The sequence below is a fragment of the Aspergillus terreus genome, genomic scaffold (genome assembly GCF_000149615.1).
Source record: "Aspergillus terreus NIH2624 scaffold_7 genomic scaffold, whole genome shotgun sequence".
NCBI classification, from domain to species: domain Eukaryota; kingdom Fungi; phylum Ascomycota; class Eurotiomycetes; order Eurotiales; family Aspergillaceae; genus Aspergillus; species Aspergillus terreus.
This window is the reverse complement of record NT_165930.1, coordinates 302,020-321,984: the sequence shown is the minus strand read 5'-3', so window position 1 is coordinate 321,984 and position 19,965 is coordinate 302,020. Positions and strand designations below refer to the sequence as shown.

Sequence of the window (19,965 nt, the reverse complement as noted above, 5' to 3'; positions counted from 1 at the left end):
TAGATACTTCGACTTGGAACTGGCGGGACGGAAGCTTTGCATGGGGGCAACCACGGATCCAGAGATTACGGTACGGTACCCAAACGAGTTCGATCGATTCCCGTGCGTGAACCGTGGAAGACCCCTGGTACTGGGTCTGGATATCCATGCACTCAAAGTACATAAAGTTGATGTTCAGACACGGAGAACACTGGAAGAGCTCTGGAATGAACTGCTGGAGGACGGCTGGCTGGTCTGGATCTGGATCGACATGCAGGTCCCGACAGGGGCAGGAATGGAGCTTTACTTTTACGGAGTACTTCGTACGAACTTCTCTCCCCATGATGGAGGACACTGTGAGGGAAGTCCACGGGTGGATCCCGTAGGCAAACGAGACGGGTCGTTGGAAGGGGTTGTTTTGGTTGACGTTTTCCACGAGGCGTTCCGTCGGGGTGGAAGAAAGGGGTCTCAGTTCGTATTATTATTATTGTTGTTATTCATAGGATGATCTCGGATCTATATATGGGATCTCCATCTTTTGTCGCGTCCTTTTGTCGCGAATTGTTCTGGATGACTCGCGAAAGTCCGCCAGCATCGATCGAGACAATAATGTTGATTGTTTAACCGAAGGGGTCGGCCTGTATGTATCCCCGACCGAATCGAACTGCATGAGAACACAACCCCTCGCTCCCACCTGCCGAGTCCATGCAGGTCCATGACTGCGCATAATGACGATCATCCTGGGACCTGTTGGGGGAGAGACCGCAGCGTCGGTTGTGTTTCTCCGCCTAACTCATCGATCGTAACCAAGCGACTAGATGGGATTACGGAGTAGATGCAATCACGGTGGACTCGTAGTATTCTGAAAATTTAGAAGAGGATGAACGAGGGCCATGTATCTTGCCAAGGAGGACTGATTCAGGCAGCGGACCCGGATGACCCTTAATCCGCTGTCCTGACCATCTATCTCATTGGATTCCTTGAGATGCATATTTCTTAAGGACTTATGGATTCATATTGAGTAGGCACTGGAGTAGGAGAACACTTTACGGGTCAATGTTCCGACAAGTTACAAGCAGTACTCCGTAGACGTTGGAAGAGAACATTCGGGAGGCAACACTCGGTGATAAAGATGAACGGTTCGTTTGGCGGACTCGATGGAGCCCCGATTTGTCAGAGGCCGCTTCAGGGGGCATTCGGATTGGACCACGGCTCGTGGAACATCCGTCCTCGCGTGGGATTTTGATTATTTTTTATTCTTCTTATTATTATTATGATGATATTTTATTATTATTATTCCCTGCAGGAGTCAAACCGGACCAACGAGTTCGCCCCGCACGGCGCAAGGACAGTGGTTGACTTCCTGGATATTCCCGACCACAGAGACGATGATAGATACATGGATACTCGAGTAGATAGATAGAATAGGATCATAACACAATCCCATCTATTATTATATCACTTTGGATAATCCCAGGATTATACTACGAGAGAACTCTCTCTCGCTGCAATAAAAGGCACTAAGTAGATTAACTTCCCAGAACGTACCTGACTAGTAATTAATCCACTCGACGGTAATTAATACCGACTCCTGAGGGTCCCATTGGAAGCTTCCTTCCCCCCTGGACCGTTACTGTTCACGGTCAAGATCACCTCCTTGTCTTTCTCTCTCTTCTTCCCTCTCGTCGCCTCTCCTCTTTTCTCCTCCCTCCTCTCCGTCTCTCGTTCTCCCTTCTCCTCTTCTCCTCATCCATCCCCCCGCCCGCCTCGAAGTGAGTCTATCCTCACTTCACCACGTCGCCCACCTCCAGACGTGTGTACAGGACTAGGGAAATGCTCGCCATCCCGATTCTTGTGCTGTGATTGTTGCACCCGCTGCGAATTCCGGCCATCCGCATTCTTTACCCTCAATTAGGTTGTGGTCCTTCACTTACATCCCAACCTTGTTACAACCTCTAGCTGTGCTACCTGCCTTCCACCGAGCTGGGTTTGGATTCCGATTGCCCTTCCTTTCAATTGATCGACTGTAAAGTCCTTCTTCGTCTTCGTTTGCATCGCATTGTCGGTGCTGTCGCCTCCTGTGGTCGCCCTCCCCAGCCGACCACACACCCTTCCGAACTATATATATACAACAATATCAAAACACCACCCTTGACCAATCTTCCCGGCGAATTACCCCGACGTCGGTAATATCTTTCGTTCATCATGGGTCCGTCTCTGAGAGATCACGCATCCTTCGCTCGTCCATCCACTCGCGACCGGCCGTCCACCCGCGACCAGGCCGAAAATTCCCTGGTGGTCCCCAGTCGCACCTCCTCGCTTCACTCGCGTATTACCCAACCCATCCCCTCCCAGATGAATGCCAAACCTACCCAGCGGACCCCCAAGACCCTCACCCATGCCTACATGGTCTGTGGTGTGGGCCGAGAGCCCTCCCAATGGGTGAAGGCTCCCGCTCCGGCCCAGGGCAAGATCGGTCATATGAAAGGCGCTGTCGGGCAGTTTTGGTTGCCCGAGATCCTGGGCAGTAGCCCGCGCCTGGAACAGGACAACGAGATTGCCAAGGCTCTGCACTCGGCCATGAGGGTGCGTATCTCTTGATTTGCATTTCGGAAACCATTCTAATTATCCTAGGCCTGCTTTCCCCACGATGTCGAAATCTGCACCGGCAAGACCCAGCCACACTGCGCCCACCATGCCTTTGTCCTGCAACAGGACTCCTCACATACGCTCTACGGTATCGCCTTGCGTGTCTGGTCCCGGGCAGACGAGAAGCGGGCCGAGACCATCCGTGAATTGCGCAAGAAGACCGAACCCGACTTCTACGATAACCCGGATGAGACCTACTGGATTCCTTACTGCCTCAGCTTCCTCTCCAGATATCCTCTCTACGACCTCCTGGGTGACTACCTGCGTGGGATGTGGATTCACTGGAACAAGGCGACCAACCTCTTCCATGCCGAAGAGGTCTCCCGGATTCTGAGCTTCCCTGCGCCCCGTCTGAACGATCTGGTGCGCATTGATATGAAGGATTACGCTCTCTGCTACCAGTTCCCCTCATCACCTACCGGTTTCCAGAACTTCTCCATGTGGCCCCTGTTTACCTGTCTGTCCATCCCCAACATTGTAGGCGTGGTCGAGGCCGCCGTGTCACCAACCCGCCGCATCATCTTTGTCAGCCACTACCCGGCCATGCTCACGATCGCCGCCGAGACCATCCGGTACTGCGTGAGGATCTACGAGTGGAGCGGTCTGTACGTTCCCGTGGTTCACGCCCGCCATATCAAGGACCTGGTCCAGGAGCCCGGTCCCTACATTCTGGGTGTGACCGCCGAGTGCCGCACTCTATTCAATGCCCCCTCGGATGCCCTGGTCGTAGACCTGGACCGGAACTTCGTCCTGACTTCCAGCCCCCCGAACGTCTTGAACCCTGGGCAGCGCACCAAGTTCATCAACCGCCTCACGCAGGCGTTGAATGGCGATGTCACGCCCTCGGGTGTTCCGAACCACCTTCGTTCCGCCTATGCCGGCGGAAAACTCATCCCCGCTGGACAGATCATCGTTATGCGTGGCGAAGTTGAGAGCATCGAGGAGCCCAGCTGGTGGAACCAGGACTCGGTGATGGGCGTGATGGACCACGTCTGTGAGAAATTAGTAAGTTATCGACATCTTGGTCTCCAAGCAACAGCCGCTGACTATGTGCTAGGGACGGAACACCGGTATGAAGGCCATTTTCGGAGGCTCCGTGAAGAAGCCTCTGATGACCAAGGTCTCGATGCGCCATCTTAACGAGATTGTGCGTGAGCGTAACCAGTACTCTCGCGATGCGATGGAGGCCTGGCAAGACTTTATCAATCTCAAGGGCCGCATGGACACTGAGCTGAGCAAGGTGACCAAGCGCAACAACTTCCTCGTGGAAGAATTGGAAACCTGGAAGCAGCAGTTCCTCAAGTTCCAGGCCTTTGCCGAGACGCTCACCAAGGAGACCGCTGACCTCAAGGTCAAGATTGAGAACCACAAACGCGAGAACCGTCGTCTCACTGGTCTTATCGATCAGCAGAAGGATGATGTGGCCCGTCTCACCCTTCGCCTCTCTGGCACCGAGAAGCAGAGAGATGATGCTCTGGAAGCCTTGGTTCTCCAACAGGAGATTGCCGAAGAGCTCGAGCGCGAACGGAAGCGCAACCAGAAGGAGCTCGCCTCTCTGCAGCACAGCAATGCCTCTCTCTCGCGCCAGCGGGATGAGGCTCAGCGGGTCGTGCTGCATCTCCGCAGTCTCATCAACGGCCAGACTCATCATATGGAGCACATTGTTCGCTCTATCGGTAGCTCCGCCGAGCTTTCTGAACTGGCCGAGCAGGAAGCGACGGAGGAAAGCAAGGAGATGGACCAGACCGAGAACAACGCCGAGCCTGCGGTGTCGAAGCGTTCTTCCGCCGTCACTCCGCGCTCCGGAAAGGACGGCGTCAAGGACATGAGCCCTGAACTGGAACAACATCTTCTGAATCTGGGCAAGGAACAGAAGCGTCTGGCCCGCCTCAGCATCACTGATGTGGCCGATCGCTATCTGAGAGATAAGACCGACGCCATCTCGGACATTATCCGCAGCATCAGTGAGCAATGCGCTGCTGCTGTTGAAGGGGCTGCATCTGGCCCAGGATGCGGAAGAAGATGATTCGGACGATGCTGGCAAGCAGAACCGCTTGGCTCCTGAGGGCCAAGATGATCAGAGCTCCCTCCGCGAGGGCAGCGAGATGGGAGATGACAGCACGTTACACCCCGACAACCGTAACTCTAGTGTGCCGCCGACACCTGATCTCGTGCATAACCGCTCCAGCACATCCATGTCGATGGTCAGCAGCTCCACCTTCCCCGAGCGATCCAGCCAGCAGTATGGCCCTGGAGAGATCCCGACCCGGATAGTCGAGGATGATGACGAACACGCGCATGAGACGGATGGTCTTGATGACCACACCGAGACTGGCACTTTGTCCAAGCAGGCCAGTGAGGATCTCATGCGGCCAGGCGCCTCACGGCTGGTTGCGTAATTGCCTCATCGATTCGATATACAATGCTTTGATTTCGACGACTTGGACACGACATCTGCTCCCGTATCATTCAGAGTTAGAGCGAGCTGTGCAATGGCACTGTTGTTTACTTATTGGCCTTTTATCTTCTTCTGTTTTGGATATTCCCACTATCGCCTTTGGTGCTTCTTTATGAGGGTGTTTTATTCTACTTCTTTTTGGCGGACTTGATTTTCCGTGGTCATTACTTTGCTCCTTTGGTCTGGGAGGATGTATTCCTATTCTACCTGTCCATTCCCCCAACGGAGACCTTCCCCTTTTCGCTTCGCAGCCACACCAACCGGTGCTGTGCCTTTCTGAGATTGTTTACCAGGCATCCAGCAATGGAGCCGACCACTCCCTCCCTCGTGTCTCCTTCCTGTCACACAATTTTCCTTTTGTCTATAATTTTGAACCGAGGCAGCTTTGAAAGCTACCCCGGGAGTCGTGATCGTTAAACTGAGCCTGTCTGCCGATAGGTAGATTGGACTGTTGAATCCTTCATACGTGATATCCTCAATACTTTACATCGTAGGGAGTAGCTCCACGAATCTCTGCGCAGTAGGTACATGAACGATGCAAGAACAGATCATGACATCTTGCCCGGCACAAATGGGTGTCCTGCACTCAATCCGCCACACACAGCCCATGCCTGTCCGTTGACATAACTGCTTTCGTCACTTCCCAGGAAGAGCGCCACCCGGGCGACCTCGTCCGGGACCGCGCCTCGCTGGAGGGGATTCAACTGGCCGATCTTGTTGAGAGTGCCGCGGGCCCGGGCGGCGTCGTACATCGGCTGCGTCATACCCGTCTCAATCACACCAGGGCAGATCGCGTTGACCCGGATGCCGGTTCCGGCCAGCTGGAAGGCGCAACTCTGCGCAATCGAGACCACGGCCGCCTTGGACGCGGAGTAATCGGTCGACCCGGCGTTGGAGCGCAGCCCCGCCACTGACGCCGTGCAGATGATCGATCCCGAGGGGTACGGCTTCGCCTCGGAGGTCTTTGACATGGCAATCGAGGCGTACTTGGCCGCCAGGAAGCAGCTGTCCCCACCATTAGCCTCCATCGTTCAATCACGGATACAGTCGACGGTATGCCATTACCTGGTGCTGTTGGTGTGCATCGTCCGGTCGAATTCCTCCGCCGTCAGCTCTGAGAAGAGCTTACCGGGCCCGGTGACGCCCGCGTTGGCGAAGTAGATGTCCAGACGGCCGTAGCGCTGGATGGCGTCGTCGACGACGGCCTTGACGGCCTGTTCGTCGGCCGCATCGAACTGCCGCGTGTGGATGTCCACGCCCGGATAGAGCTGCTCCATCTCGCGCTTATGTGTCGCCAGATGCGAGTCGTTGTAGTCGCAGATGTAGACGGCTTTGGCGCCGTTGTGAGCGTATTGGTGCGCGCTGGCGCGGCCAATACCGTTGGGAGAGTTGGCGCCTGTTTATTGTTAGCTTTTCCATGGACTGTGGTGTGAATCGGGCATGGGAGCTATGACTTGCCAGTCACGATTGCGACCTTGCCTTTGCAGCGACTAGTCCGTGTTAGAGTATAGAACCACAGCAATATAAACGCAGTTTGTCTTTGTTCGAGTACGAGTGACCGAGGGTACGTACGGGCCAGCAGAGTCCCCGGCAACCCGGCGGATCTTGGGAATGTCCTCGAACTTGCCTGCATCGGGGATTCCCTCCACCAGCTGTTGACTGATGGCCTGGAGGCGGCGTTTGGCGTGCATCGACGAGGGAGGCATGTTGGCGGTTGAAGAAGGATGGTAATGGGAGATCACGGTATAGCTAGAGACCGAGTTTCTGGAGCATTGGCTTCAACGGTCATGACACGCAGAAGCCAGCTGCCGTGCCTTTTAACGCTGAGTAGCTCTCGGGTGTTGCGGCCCCTCAAAACCGGCTTGTTTTGCGGAGAGCCGAGGCTCATGTCAGGTGACCAACTTGATTAACTAAGAGATCGAGACCTGGCTGACTCATCAGTGCCAAGTCACATGCCGCACCACACGTCATGGCCAAACGCAGCTCTGCCTTTCGATCCGACAAGCATTCCACACTTCTTATTTTCTCTCCCACAGTCTCGTCCTTCATTGCGTCTGTCGTTCCCTCGAGTCGTTCTTTCTCCGTGCTTCCATCATCGTGGCTTCGTTGCATTCTGCTGTCTACGCTCCCAGCACCGCATTGTCAGCGTCATTCAATTCTGTAACGCGATTACGACATCCCACCGCACGCAGATAGCTCGCGGCGAATACCTTGCAACAAGCACACGCACACGCCATCCTGCCATCTTCGCAAAGCGACACATCAACCGAACAAGCATTCATGAAGCCCACAGGCATCCAGTGCGTCATCAGTTCTTCTCACTGCCGCCCCACGAACCATGGCGGAGTGCGATATGCCGCCCCAACCAGAGCGTCGCTCCTCCTCGCGGACCTCATCCTCCTCCCGCCACAGCCAGAGGACTAGAACCGTCCGGACTAAGTCCCAGAAAAGGCTCTCGGCCGCCTCCTCCAACGCCACGACCACCGATCTGACCTCATTCCCGTCGTTATCCCCCGACCGCTCCCCGGAAGGCTTCCTCGGCCAGCCCGCTTTAAACCGAGCCCTCACCAATGCCCTTTTAGAAAGTGACGGCGCCGAAAGCGCCAGCACGGTCGGGAGCGACCGCCGTGCGACGCTGGCAAAGCTGACCGGCGGAACGCCGCAGAATACCGGCCGGGCGGCGCTGTTCGACGACGCCGTGCCGATCCATGACTTCCCGGGGGCGCTGCATCTCGCAGACGACGCACATATTGAGCGACTGGTTGCGAATACGGGCACGGTCAAGCTCGTTCGCCAGTTCGCGCGGGATTTGGCCCAGCGGGACGCGGAGATCTCAGCCCTGCGCCAGCGAGCTGATGCACGGGAACGCGAGTTGAAGAGAATGCTCCGCGAGGTGTCGGTTTCGAACCAGGATATTGAGCGGCGGCTGTATGCGTTGGAGAATTCCTCGCGCAATGGGGCAGAGCACGATGCGGAGGGCGCGGCCGACCGGACCGGCGATCATGTGTTTGGTATGCATGGGCTCATGCGGCAGGCGATGTCGGATGAAGTGGGGAGCTCGTTTGGCGATGAGGCCGTTGAACCGGGTATCGTGGATCAATCCACCGTCCGCAGGCTCCAGCGTGGAGAGGATGGTACCCGGTCGGGCACGTCGAGTGTGGAATCGGGGACGATGAAGAGGAAACAGGCGGGTCCCCGAAACTGGCAGGACTACATCTTCGGAAGTACCACGGGCAGCCGCAAGACCAGCCGGGCGAGTAGCATCATGAGTGATGCTGGAGAAGGCGAGGAAGCGGAGATTCGACGCACACAGAACCCGAGTAACCCTTCCAGTCGGCGCAAGGCACTTGACGACCAGCTGTTCCAGCCACCGGCAGAGCAGACTGGTGGGCGTCCACGTGGAGCGACGTCAGGCGGCGACGACGCTAGTATCCACTCGCGCAAGTCGTCCAAGTCGCTGTCTTCTTGGACGGTCAAGTTGTTTGCCGGGACTTCGCAAGCGAACAAGGACGAAACGGCTGCGGAACAGCCGCGTGGCAGAGCTCCGTCGACTACTCGGGACAGAACTAAGTCGGACCTGTCGACGCTGCCGGCGAATTCGAAAGCTTCAATGTCTGCAGTCGCCGCCCTCAAACGGATCAACAGCACCACGAATATCGTCGGAGCACCGGGGAGGTCGGCGAATGGATCCAGTGGTATGGCTAGGGCTACGCCGACCGGGAGAAGAAACCCCGCCTCCAGTGTCTCGCTGGGAACGAACGCGGAGGCGCCTGACAAGAATCCGAGCAACCTTGGCCCCGTCGAGATGGACGCGATCCTCCCGATGGAGTCTAGGCCGCCTACCCTGTCCCCCATCTACAACAATTACCAGTCTGGTGAGCTGCTGACAGACCGGTTCGGTTTTATTTACGATCAACGCCGAAAGAAGAGACAGAGGGAAGCGCAAGCGCTAAAGAATAGCAATCGACTGAGTGTTGCCGAGACGCTTAGTAGTTTTCGAAGCGATGGGTCTGACGGTGACGACGACCATGATGTGCAGAAATATCTAACCATGGCAGCCGATCAACGCTCCCCGGCCTCCGCCTCGCCTGATGACCCCGAAGCCGGTGGTGGTGCAGTGCGGAGATGGCAGGATTACCTGAGAGTCCCTGCAGGCCCTACGGAGCTTCTGTCCCATACTCCTTCTGCCGGCCCTATTGTGTCATTGACTACTGCTGGTGACAACCAATCACTCAACTCTGCGGCGAGTGTTGACAAACGTCCCTCAATTGCTGTCAACTCCAACGCTCAACCGTCAGCATCCACCTCTGCAGTGGTGGCAGATCGCCCAGAGTTCGCTGGGGCATCTAATGACGAGCCAGCCCCGAGTAGTCTCATTGTCACCAATGAGAACGAGCCAGTCAAACTGCTTCTGGAACAATTGACCGATCTCCATGACTCCCTCCAACGAGACCGCATGGTCCGATGGAACGAATTCCTCCGCAAAGTGCGTGCCGAGCGGCGAAAAGAAGGAGAAGCGGCTGCGGCTGCGGCTGCAGCAGGGTCTGACCGATCCCTGCAGTCCGTTGACATGCCGGAGGCGTCGCTTACTGACGGGGAAGTAGTCGGAATAGCAGGTCTGGGGAACAAGGGCAAGGTAGGCCGGGCGAAGTGGCGCGAATTTCGGTCGCTTGTGCTTGCCGGTATACCGGTTGCTCTGCGGGCCAAGATCTGGTCGGAGTGCAGCGGCGCCTCCTCCATGCGGGTTCCTGGCTACTACGACGACCTCGTCAAGGGGATAGGCGGATGCGAGCCGGACCCGTCCGTCGTGTCGCAGATTGACATGGACATCAATCGCACCCTGACCGACAACGTGTTCTTCCGGAAAGGACCCGGCGTCACCAAACTGAAAGAAGTCCTCCTTGCCTACTCCCGTCGTAACCCGGAGGTTGGGTACTGCCAGGGCATGAATCTTATTGCCGCCTCTCTCCTTCTAATTACACCCACCGCGGAGGATGCCTTTTGGATCCTGGCGTCCATGATCGAGGTCATTCTCCCTCAGCACTACTACGACCATGGCCTCCTCGCCTCGCGCGCGGATCAGATTGTCCTCCGTCAATACATCTCCCAGGTCTTGCCGAAATTAGCCGCGCACCTGGAAGCCCTAGGGGTCGAACTGGAGGCGCTGACCTTCCAATGGTTCCTGTCCGTCTTCACAGACTGTCTCTCCGCGGAGGCCCTATACCGCGTATGGGACGTGGTGTTATGTCTCAACGTCACCAGCGCCATCAACAACGGCGCTGCCTCGAGCACATCATCCACAAACACCAAAGAACCCACCACTTCCTCAACAGCGAAAGACATCGCATCCGGTAGTGGCGGCGGCAGCACATTCCTCTTCCAGGTCGCCCTAGCCCTCCTGAAACTAAACGAACAGCAGCTCTTGACCGCGTGTTCCACGCCCGCAGAGCTCTACACCTACATCAACCACCAGATGACCAACCACGCCATCAGCATCGACGGCCTGATCCAGGCCAGCGAGGCTCTGCGCAATGTCGTCCGTCGGGAGGACGTCGTTGCGCGCCGGGCAGACGCCCTGCGCGAGATGCGCGAGATGAGTGGTCATCGTCCGTCTGATCGAGAATGAGCATGAGAACGAGACTGAAAATGTATTTTGCATCCGCATTTCGGAGTTGGCGGCTTATACACTCCTTTGACACGAATTTTCTTACTATGTTGCTAGTGATACCATTTGTCTTTCTTTATAGACCGGGCTGTGGATAGGATAGGTGCAATACACGTCGTTTCATCACATAGCAAGAGTTGCTACCCTCTTTGTAGTTTGATCTTGCTTATCGCCGTAGCTGGATTAAGCTTTCGTGTAGGTATATTGAACAGCTTGAGGCCTCGTTTCATCATACTAAAGAGAAACACACCTCTGGTTGTACTGGCAGGAAGAGACGACCTACACTCCAGAAAGACAACGCATCGACCTGAGTCAGGCGTCTCGGTTCATCTAACATTCAGTCATGGTCCAATAATATGCAAAAGATATCACGAAATCAAGGAGAAGAAAGCCAAAAGAATAAAGAAACAATCACAATTTCAAACAACAAGCCGCTTCTTCTCCTCAGATATGTGTTTCGTAACGCATCCTTAGCGCGATCATCAACCTTGGCGGGGTATCGTGATTGTGCCAGACAATATCTACAGGGAACAATAGAATCGAGAAAACATGGAGGATGCAGGTCACCAGCCCGAGGGTATGGATGGTGCCCCATGGTCATCGCATCAATCCATCGGGCATCAAGAACCGACCGTTATCGAGGAGGGTCGTAAGATCAATCTGGTCCATGGCCGGCCGCAGACCCATGTCCATGACATCGCGCGACACGGCTTTGATCTGCCGCATGATTGTCTGGGAGATGGCCCAGGTTCGGGCCAGGGATTTGAAGACGCCAATGGTCAGGGTGAGGCGATCCCGGCTGGGATCGGGCATCTGCCCGGCCTTGACGGAGCATGCAGCCAGCTGCACGATCGAGCTCATAACCAGGGCGCAGATGAAGAAGGGGGTGTGTTTGACTACCGGCATGCGGATAGAAGCCAGCGAGGAGATCTCGCTCGCGGCTTTGAGGGCCTTCATTGCATGGGCGTGGTGTGAAAACGCGGGAATGCTGCAGGGTCCGTGGTGACCGCAGATCACTTCCGCGGCCATGGCGGGCGATGACAGCAAATCAGAACGGGGGAAGTGGAGGTATATCGACGCGCCGTTCACGATCATGGTGGCTTGGAACATCATCTCATCCACGGAACCATCGGGACGCAGCAGCTCCGCCTTGGACTCGGGGAGGTGGTGGAACCAACTCGTTATTCGGGCGTCAATGGCCTCCACATGGTCCTGTTGGCCCTCGACCATGTCCTGGATGCCGACCACGCGCCCGAGAATGCGGACCGCTTCGATACGGTAGGTGAAGGAAGAGAAGTCGCGCTCCTCGTCGGCGAAGACGCGATTGTCGAATTGAGCGATCGTTGGAGGCGGGGGCGGCGCCAGGCCATCCTGGTAGATCCGTTCCTCACATGGCAGTCCCACCTCCGGCGGCACCATGTTGGTACGGTAAGTGCTCTGAACCCCAAGCGCAGTCAGCATCCCCTCGATAATGAACAGCTCCCACCATGTGCGCCGCAGGCATTCCGCGCGGATGGGGTCACCGTCGCTCATCGCGGTGGCGAAACTCTGCGTCTGGAGTCCCAGCTCAAACGCTAGGTCAACAGCTGCGGCGAGACACTCGCCAGCTTCGGGACGTTCATTGCGAGAGTGGAGGACCACCGCGAGCAACAAGAGAGCCTGCAGCTTCTCTATAGAGCCCTCTTGCTCCTTCACATTTGACACAACGGTGGGTCGATACGTCTCGCTCGAAGCGGCCGGAGTGAAATGAGCACCGATGAACTTGATGACCTGCTCCAGGAAGGTCGGGAGATAGGAGCGGTAGAGAAAGCGGAGCGGAGGGAGAATTGGGTGCGAGGGATGGAAATAGGTATAGTAGATATCGATCAAATACCCATCACCGGGGACCGAGGCGGAAGAGTCGGGAGTTAGGGGGTCATTCGTGAACCGGATGGGTTGTGAAGAATTGGTGTAGTCGGTCAAGCCAGGGCTGGTCGACGAGGAGGACGGGAAGGTAGCGACGGGCATGAAAGGGACCGTGTTTTGCAGGCTCCAGTCAGGGGTGACATTGACCAAACCGATGGACTGCGGATCGAAAGAGGCGGCCAGATCGGCGGGCGTTTGCTCTGGAGACGACGGGTTTGCGCGTCGCTTCTTCGACGGGCCCTTGTACCCACGACGCGACGGGGTATATTGGCATTCCGATCCAGTAGCGGCACAGCGTCCGCACACTGGAGTTTTCCCATCACATTTGAGGTGTTTGTGACGGCACAGAAGACAGGCCAACAGCGAGGGACCCGCGGCTTTCGTCGGGCCGGGATTTTTGGCGGGGACGAAAGGATCGTTCATGTTGGGGAAGGGGAATTACCACAGATCACTGATGGATGGATTGTGGGCGAAATAAAAGGCGATCACCCATAGACCACCGAGATCGATATCGATCGATCAATGGGCCAATGGAAGAGGGGCCCAACGGGGAGCACCGGTACCTGATGGCTTGCGGGGAGGTGCGATGGGGAAGGTATTGTTTCTCCCAATCTTGCAGAGGAGTCGCAGGGGATGAAGGACAAGGAAGATTAGAGAAAGAGGAGTGATATGCAGGAAGAGGCAAGAAAGGATTCGATCGAGAAAGAGGGAGAGGAGAAGAGAGGAGAAACGAGAGGTTGCTTGATGGATCGATTCATCCAAAAGAAGCAGTTCTGACTAAGCGGTGTTTGGTACGACTGCAAACGGCCGCCACAGCCAATCATGCACCACGGCAGCTAGAGTTACTCCGATCTGTCAAAGAAATAATCAAGCAAAATAGAATGTTCAATTAAATGTCTAGATATGAAAGGAAACAAAAGAAAGAAAGATCAAGTATGATAGTAGCAATATATTAAAGAACTGTGCAGTGTCAAGTGCCAATTCATGTGGCTGACGTAGACTGTCTGTTCCACGGCTCGGATGTACTGATAGACCTTCCAGACCACCCAAAGGTACCAAGTACTTCTAGCTTCACATCACCGATCCATCAACGCCATACATCCTCCACCCATCTCCATTCCCTCCTGGGTTCCATTATCCGAAGCCTGATTATTCCTCAAGGTACGTATGTTCAATTGGATATCCTCCCGCCCCAGTCGACCCTGTATCTCAACTCCATCACTAACGACCGACGTGGCGTCTCCGACAGCAACCACCCTTCATCATGATCACCGACGACCAACTCCACCGTCTCGCCGTCTTTCTCGGCTCCTGCGCCATGATGATGATCGTCCTCTATCACTTCCTCGAAGTCAACGCCAAGGACGACGAAGTCGAAGACACTCCCGCCGCGAAGAAGTCGGCGCCTGCGTCCGCACCCGCCGCTGCCACTGCTGCGACCAGCTGAAGCCGATCCCGAATGCTACATACCCTACGCCCTGGACGGGCTTTGCTTCGTTTCATCCTCTTCTCGTTTAGCCTGTTTTCTTCGGTGATTTAAGGATCTGAGGGATAGAACACAAATGGATACCCCCGCCTGCAACCTCGACTGGAGCGACTGCTTGCAGTGTCGATTGGTGTATAGTACTAAGGAATGATGACTCCGTATGGAATGGTCTAAATCAACAGATTCATGCTTTGGCTGGCTATTATACATGCAATGCTTGTAGAAGAGTGCGAATCAACTCCATCATCAAGACAACCCTGTGGACCAACCATTGAACGCCGTTTTCCAATGCATCAAAGCGTAGACGCGAAAGGGGTATCTATCGTTCGGACCGCACTTTGTAAAAATTCTCTTCATTGCTGACTCTCTCGTTGCGAGCCGGAGTCGCCAGCTGACAACCACCGGGGTCCAACCCAAACCCAACGTGCTCCTTCATCCTCTGCACAGCCTTCATAATCTCCATCGCTTTCTCGCGCTGAGAGTGCTTCCCGTGCACTTTATTGAACGCCCGAATCGAACTGTCGCTCGCAGGGAATATCAGCGAATCCTCGCCCTCGGGGTGATTCAGTTCTGGGATAGTCTTCGGGACCGGACTGCCAGCGGTATCATCGACTAGATCGCAAAAACAGACCAAGTATTAATGATCAGGGTTCTCTTAACAACAAAGCATGTAAAAGGAACAGCAATCATCTAGTGGCTTTCTCACTTGTTCGGGGCACCGAGGGTCCATCGCCCAGCTTCCATGCGATGGGCTCAATATGCTCTTTTTTCACGTGTCGCAGCAGCTCGACCGCCGGCATGTTCTTGGTCACGGTGCAATCTGTCCATTCGCAGACGAGCGTGTGTGGAATATGAGTCCGACCGATATGTCTCTTCAGCATATCCAGGTTATGCAGCTCGGCGCAACAGTTCCGCCAGCAGCAGCGGTACACTGGATACGGTACACCAGCGGGCTTTTCCACCATGGGAGGTTTGGAAGACTTGGGCGGCCTACCTGGCGGTCTCTTACCAACGACCATCTTAGGCTGGACAGCCGGGCTGTTGGAGTGGACTGGGGGCTGCGACGGAGGCCGAGAGATGGGTTTCGTCGTTTCCAGAGGAGTTTGCCGACGGGATGGAGGCTGAATGCCCCGATTTTGTGTGTTGGCCTGCTGAGTCGCAGGTGAGGGGTGCTGGATATTGCTATTATTTTTGTTGTGGTGGTGGGTGTTGACAGCGGGGAGCGGCGTTGGAGGTGTCTGCGCGGGTGCGACGGGCACAGGCGCGGAACGCGGATCTGGAGTGCGCATCTCGTTATCACCACGTGATTTCGCGACACGATCCAGGTCAGTAGGAGTAGGTGCAGTAGGTTGGCCAGGGTCCACCAAATCCCAGCGAAAGCTCGCCAAATCAGAAGTCAAATCGACAGCAGCAAAGTTGTCGCGCAGGCGAAGTAGATGGTGGTTCAACGGTCGTTCTGTCGGGTGCCGTCCCGCAGCAATTAACACATCACGAGCGATGGTAGCAGGATTGTACGCAGCCTTCTTCGCTGCATCCGTTTCTTTAAACGGCTTCACGATATCTGCGCGATTCTTCAAGTAGGACTTATCGGACGTATCTTGTGGTGTAAAATTGAATGAGGAGAAGTCGGCGGACGAAAGCTTAGGAGCAGAATTCGGCATTGGCGTATCTCGGATGCAAGGTCTTTTAGTCTGGGGACCCTCGATTGCGGTGTCTCTCGAGAAAGGCGCCATATTGGAGAGGGTGGGAGGGTATTGAACAAATTTGGACATGGATCGGAAATTATTCTGAAGTGTATCTTGCGGGAAGGGTGTTTGTGTTGCCTGTTGTCGGAGAGGCATGTTGGGGGGTTGCGCAGGTGGTTGAGGAACAGAAAGACCATAATACGGCGCAACCCGATATAATGACCCTTGATGGTAACTTCGATTGGTTGCTTGAGAGTTGGTTCCGACGTTCATGTAGGCGACTGGTTGTGGGGGCGCGCAGGGCAACGTATATTGTGTTGGTGGTTGCGAAACAGCAGGTTGGTGGAAATATGGAGAGGAGGGCCTCCCATTTGGAGGTTGCGGGGTGATATCGGGATGTCCATGATGGTTATGGGTGTCCCCGGCTGGTAGATAGCTCTCTAGCCAGTTGTAGTCGTCTTGCGCCATTATTGCAGGTCGGGAGAGTAATGCGAAGTAGCTTCGTGCAGGGATCTGTTATAGATATTGGGACATGGTGAGAAGGATCAAAAAAGAATATGCAATTCCAAATTGAAGGTACAATGAGGGAGATCGAAACGAAGTTACTGAAGTCCAACCGGCCAGGGAGTGAGGTGAAGTAGAGCACCTACTAGACACCTTACGATGGCGCGACGATGTTTGGACTTTGCCCTGATCGTGGATCAAGACGCTTGTTCCGACTGACCGCCTACCCAAAGCATTTGAATCGATCGGCGGGCGGTGGGACTCTGCTCGGTTCTGCTGGCAGCCAATGATCGGGCAACAACCCTAAGCGGTGTATCATGTGACGCACATGTGATCATTCGCTAATGCTTTAGCCCAGCAAAACTTGTCAAATCCTCCCAAAGATTACAATTTGTTTTCTCTTTCTTGCTGCAATCACAAGAGAACCCAACACAAATTAATCTGCTCTGGATCAGGTTTCTGTCTCACCATCGACTCAGGTGCATGCTTCGAATGGAAAGGATTAATGCTTTCTCTCCCATGAAGCTGTCCTGCTCAAGACATCCGCTATTCTGTCTCTCGGGTTTCAACGGATCTTATGAAGTTTTAATCCAGCTACCTCGCAGCAGCTTCTCCCAGACTCTTTATACTAGTGGCGCCAGATTATCTCCTCATCAATCCCGTCCCAGACGGATTCTCATGGTTGAAGAGGTATACGGCTGGCGCAGAAGGAATCGCAGGACGCAACCACCATCTGGTCTAACCAGAGGTTCTTCTGCCTCGCTTGCAGACTCGCACTGATTACTACATGAAGCTGCGAGTTTGAGAGTGAGATACATAACTTGTAATGCATATAGAGTTATCAATGGAATTGCGTTTACTACGGTCAATTATTTCGGACAATAGATCGTGTCTAGGTAGTCATATAGGGTACCGACACTACAGATCCAGTTGGACCTGCAGTGTCGAAACGCCCATCCAACCCATTACAACATACATTTGACTCCTATGCCGTCAGTGTATAAGAAACAAACTCGCATTGCTCAATATGATACAAGATAAACCCATGCTGAATCGCAGAGAACACATCTTATCGTAAGGTATCATGAAATCAATCCCCAGAAATACAGTGCAGCGTAGCAACTACGACAGCTCGCAAACCCATCACTCGCTGTGTCCAACACACTTCCCCCAAGCGGGCAGTCCGCAGCCGATCCCGATAAACAGATACAACAGGAAGATAATCACAACCGCGAGCAAAACCATCAGCTTCACATTCTTCCACCACATCCGCCGGCGCAGGCCGCGACTCCGCATACGGAAATCATGCGCACTCCCACCCAGCCGATCAGTCTTATCCACTAGCAAATCGATACGTTCACCGCGCTCGAGCACCCGCTCAATATTCTCAGTCATGATATCGCGCACGCTGTCGATCTCCCTGCGGGCGGAGGCGAGCGAATCCGACGGCGGAGCGGTGTTGTACGTCTGCAGCAGGGCGCGGAGCTCGGAGTTGAACCCGGCGCAGCCGTAGGCCGGCAGCGAGGCGAAGTCGGTGCTGGCCGGCGGATACGTCGACAGGAACTTGCGCTTCATCTCGAGGAGGTAAGCGAACGGGATGCGGCGGCCCTGCTCGGCCGTCGCGACGACGATGTAGCTCAGGGGCGCATACGAGTCGGGCTCCTGACGGCTGGAGTCCTCGGACGGTCCTGTCGGCGAGTCGGCGATATAGTGCACGAAGAGACGCTCATGGGTGTAGGTGAGCTTTTGGGGCTTGTCGTGGGTGATCTTGGGCAGGATGATGGAGGCGAGGGAGGAGGCGGCGGTGGAGGAGGTTCCTGGGGCGGAATGTTCGGCGAGGATCGTGGTGCGATGGGCTATACAAGAGCTTTGGATGGATGTCAGCGTGATACGGGGGGATGGGGTTGATGGGAGGCGGCGACTTACTAGAGCAGAAAGCTCGATGGCTTCGAGGACGAGGCCATGATGGTAGCCTACTCAGAGGTGGACGAGCAAAACACAGAAAATGACGGTAATAATCTTTTGAGGGTCGTCTCTCCTGACGTGTTTCGTGAGATTGCTGGAGTTTGGAGTGGAATTGAGGCAGCCACCCGTGACGTCGGCGCCAAGAACCCCGGATTGCATCACGTGTTAGGCATCTGTAGACAGTGCTGCCGAAGAATGGGAGGGAAAATCTTTACTACTCCGCACTGTGCTCGTACAATATATAAAGGGCATATCTATCGTAACTAAATTCTGCTATACAAACTCGAAATTAAGAAACTTCCGAATGGCTCAGCTCCCCACTGTGAATGTCCAACTCCTCAAATTCACTCAGACTCTCCGAGTAGCTCGCATTGCCCAGAATAACAGTCTCACTGCTGTCACTCCCAGTGCCTATCAAGTCATAATCAGTGGCCATTGTAGAGTCCATGCTTAGTGAGAGGCTAGCGTTTGCAGAGCTGCAGAGGGCAGACGGTTCAGTGTCTCTCGTCCCATCGTTGGACGGAGGAAACTCGAAGTCCATGGACTTCACCTCAGCTGTTTGATATCCATCTGTCGTTCTATACGAAGCCCCCTGCGTCGTACTTTCGTGCTCCCTTGCACCAATGATAGAGGCTGAACGGGACGACGATATAGTGCTACCCGTATGGATGGCCGGCCCAGGTCGTGAGAATCCTCCTGTGTCAAGGTCCGGGATGTCTTGATCCCCGAAGACCCCTCCGGACCCGTCATCGTTACCTCCTGCCCATAGAGGAAGATATTTGAATTCGTTATCGGTCAGGCAGGTAAGTGTATCGGTAATCTCGTAGTCCATGGACCCTTTGCCAACTCCAGCCATCCGCCCCGCGTGGTACTGAAGATATCGAGAGACTTCTATGATAAACGCGGTGAAACTAAAAGGACGGTCTGCACTTGTCGGGTGAACATTGATATTCCAAGAATCGAGGGCGTGCGAAACAGCCGCAGGCGCTGAGACATCTTCTATGGCGAGGTTTTCTGGTACGTAGGATGAACCAAAGAGATCGTAGACCCGCATGATATCGTAGACCAGGTCTCTATGTTGTATTGTCCTGATCTTTGCGTGGTCCTGACTTTTCAGTGCCGATATGTGAGCGCCAAGGTCAGCGATGGACGCGCCCTTCAATTTCAGCATCTTCGCAGAGTATATATGCGAGAATTGTTCATCCTTCAGCCTTTCCCAGAAGGATTTGCACATGAGACGTTCCGGGTAGCTCATATGCACATAGGCCCAATGATACAGCTTTGATGGATACGCCCGCTCAGCTAGAGGGAAAGACGAGTGCAAGACCATTGGTCTATCTTCAACCAGGTTTGAAACGATCCGAGACCTCACGAAATCTTTCAGAGTGGTGAGCAGGTCATGCACAACAGACTGTTCTTCCTCATTTATGGGGGTATAGTCCAGGAGTCTTTGAAGCGACGGCAGGGTCGTTAGCCAGTGCATGTCAGCTCCTGCCAGCTGAACGAACTGATCAAGCACATATTCAACGAACGATTTACTCGCGTGTTCGACACGCTGCAGCTCATCGTCATCTATGGAATCACGAACTCGCCCGTGGAGCGTCCGTTGCGGTCTCTTCAGCATGACTGGTTTCTGGGAATGCGCGAGCAGCAGCAACGCCTCCTCACC

The 19,965-nt window shown here is 54.8% G+C and overlaps 6 protein-coding genes across 6 annotated transcripts; 2 read left to right on the top strand and 4 right to left on the bottom strand.

The window, feature by feature from the left end:
• Window positions 1-2,184: 2,184 nt before the first annotated feature.
• On the top strand, window positions 2,185-5,027 carry ATEG_05047 (DENN (AEX-3) domain protein; the record flags this gene model as incomplete). The annotated part of the gene is made up of 4 exons (XM_001214225.1): window positions 2,185-2,565; window positions 2,614-3,633; window positions 3,686-4,592; window positions 4,648-5,027. The coding sequence occupies 4 exons, from the start codon at window positions 2,185-2,187 to the stop codon at window positions 5,025-5,027; spliced, it is 2,688 nt and encodes an 895-aa protein (XP_001214225.1).
• A 607-nt stretch (window positions 5,028-5,634) lies between these two features.
• On the bottom strand, window positions 5,635-6,792 carry ATEG_05046 (SDR family NAD(P)-dependent oxidoreductase; the record flags this gene model as incomplete). The annotated part of the gene is made up of 3 exons (XM_001214224.1): window positions 5,635-6,091; window positions 6,152-6,482; window positions 6,639-6,792. The coding sequence occupies 3 exons, from the start codon at window positions 6,790-6,792 to the stop codon at window positions 5,635-5,637; spliced, it is 942 nt and encodes a 313-aa protein (XP_001214224.1).
• Window positions 6,793-7,424: 632 nt separating this feature from the next.
• On the top strand, window positions 7,425-10,712 carry ATEG_05045 (TBC domain-containing protein; the record flags this gene model as incomplete). Its single annotated transcript, XM_001214223.1, has 1 exon — window positions 7,425-10,712. The coding sequence occupies one exon, from the start codon at window positions 7,425-7,427 to the stop codon at window positions 10,710-10,712; it is 3,288 nt and encodes a 1,095-aa protein (XP_001214223.1).
• A 636-nt stretch (window positions 10,713-11,348) lies between these two features.
• On the bottom strand, window positions 11,349-13,079 carry ATEG_05044 (Zn(II)2Cys6 transcription factor; the record flags this gene model as incomplete). The annotated part of the gene is made up of 1 exon (XM_001214222.1): window positions 11,349-13,079. The coding sequence occupies one exon, from the start codon at window positions 13,077-13,079 to the stop codon at window positions 11,349-11,351; it is 1,731 nt and encodes a 576-aa protein (XP_001214222.1).
• A 1,749-nt stretch (window positions 13,080-14,828) lies between these two features.
• On the bottom strand, window positions 14,829-16,295 carry ATEG_05043 (putative C2H2 finger domain protein; the record flags this gene model as incomplete). Its single annotated transcript, XM_001214221.1, has 1 exon — window positions 14,829-16,295. One exon carries the CDS (start codon window positions 16,293-16,295, stop codon window positions 14,829-14,831), a length of 1,467 nt encoding a protein of 488 aa, XP_001214221.1.
• A 1,179-nt stretch (window positions 16,296-17,474) lies between these two features.
• Window positions 17,475-18,295, bottom strand: ATEG_05042 (synaptobrevin family protein; the record flags this gene model as incomplete). Its single annotated transcript, XM_001214220.1, has 2 exons — window positions 17,475-18,198; window positions 18,258-18,295. The coding sequence occupies 2 exons, from the start codon at window positions 18,293-18,295 to the stop codon at window positions 17,475-17,477; spliced, it is 762 nt and encodes a 253-aa protein (XP_001214220.1).
• Between the last annotated feature and the right edge of the window lie 1,670 nt (window positions 18,296-19,965).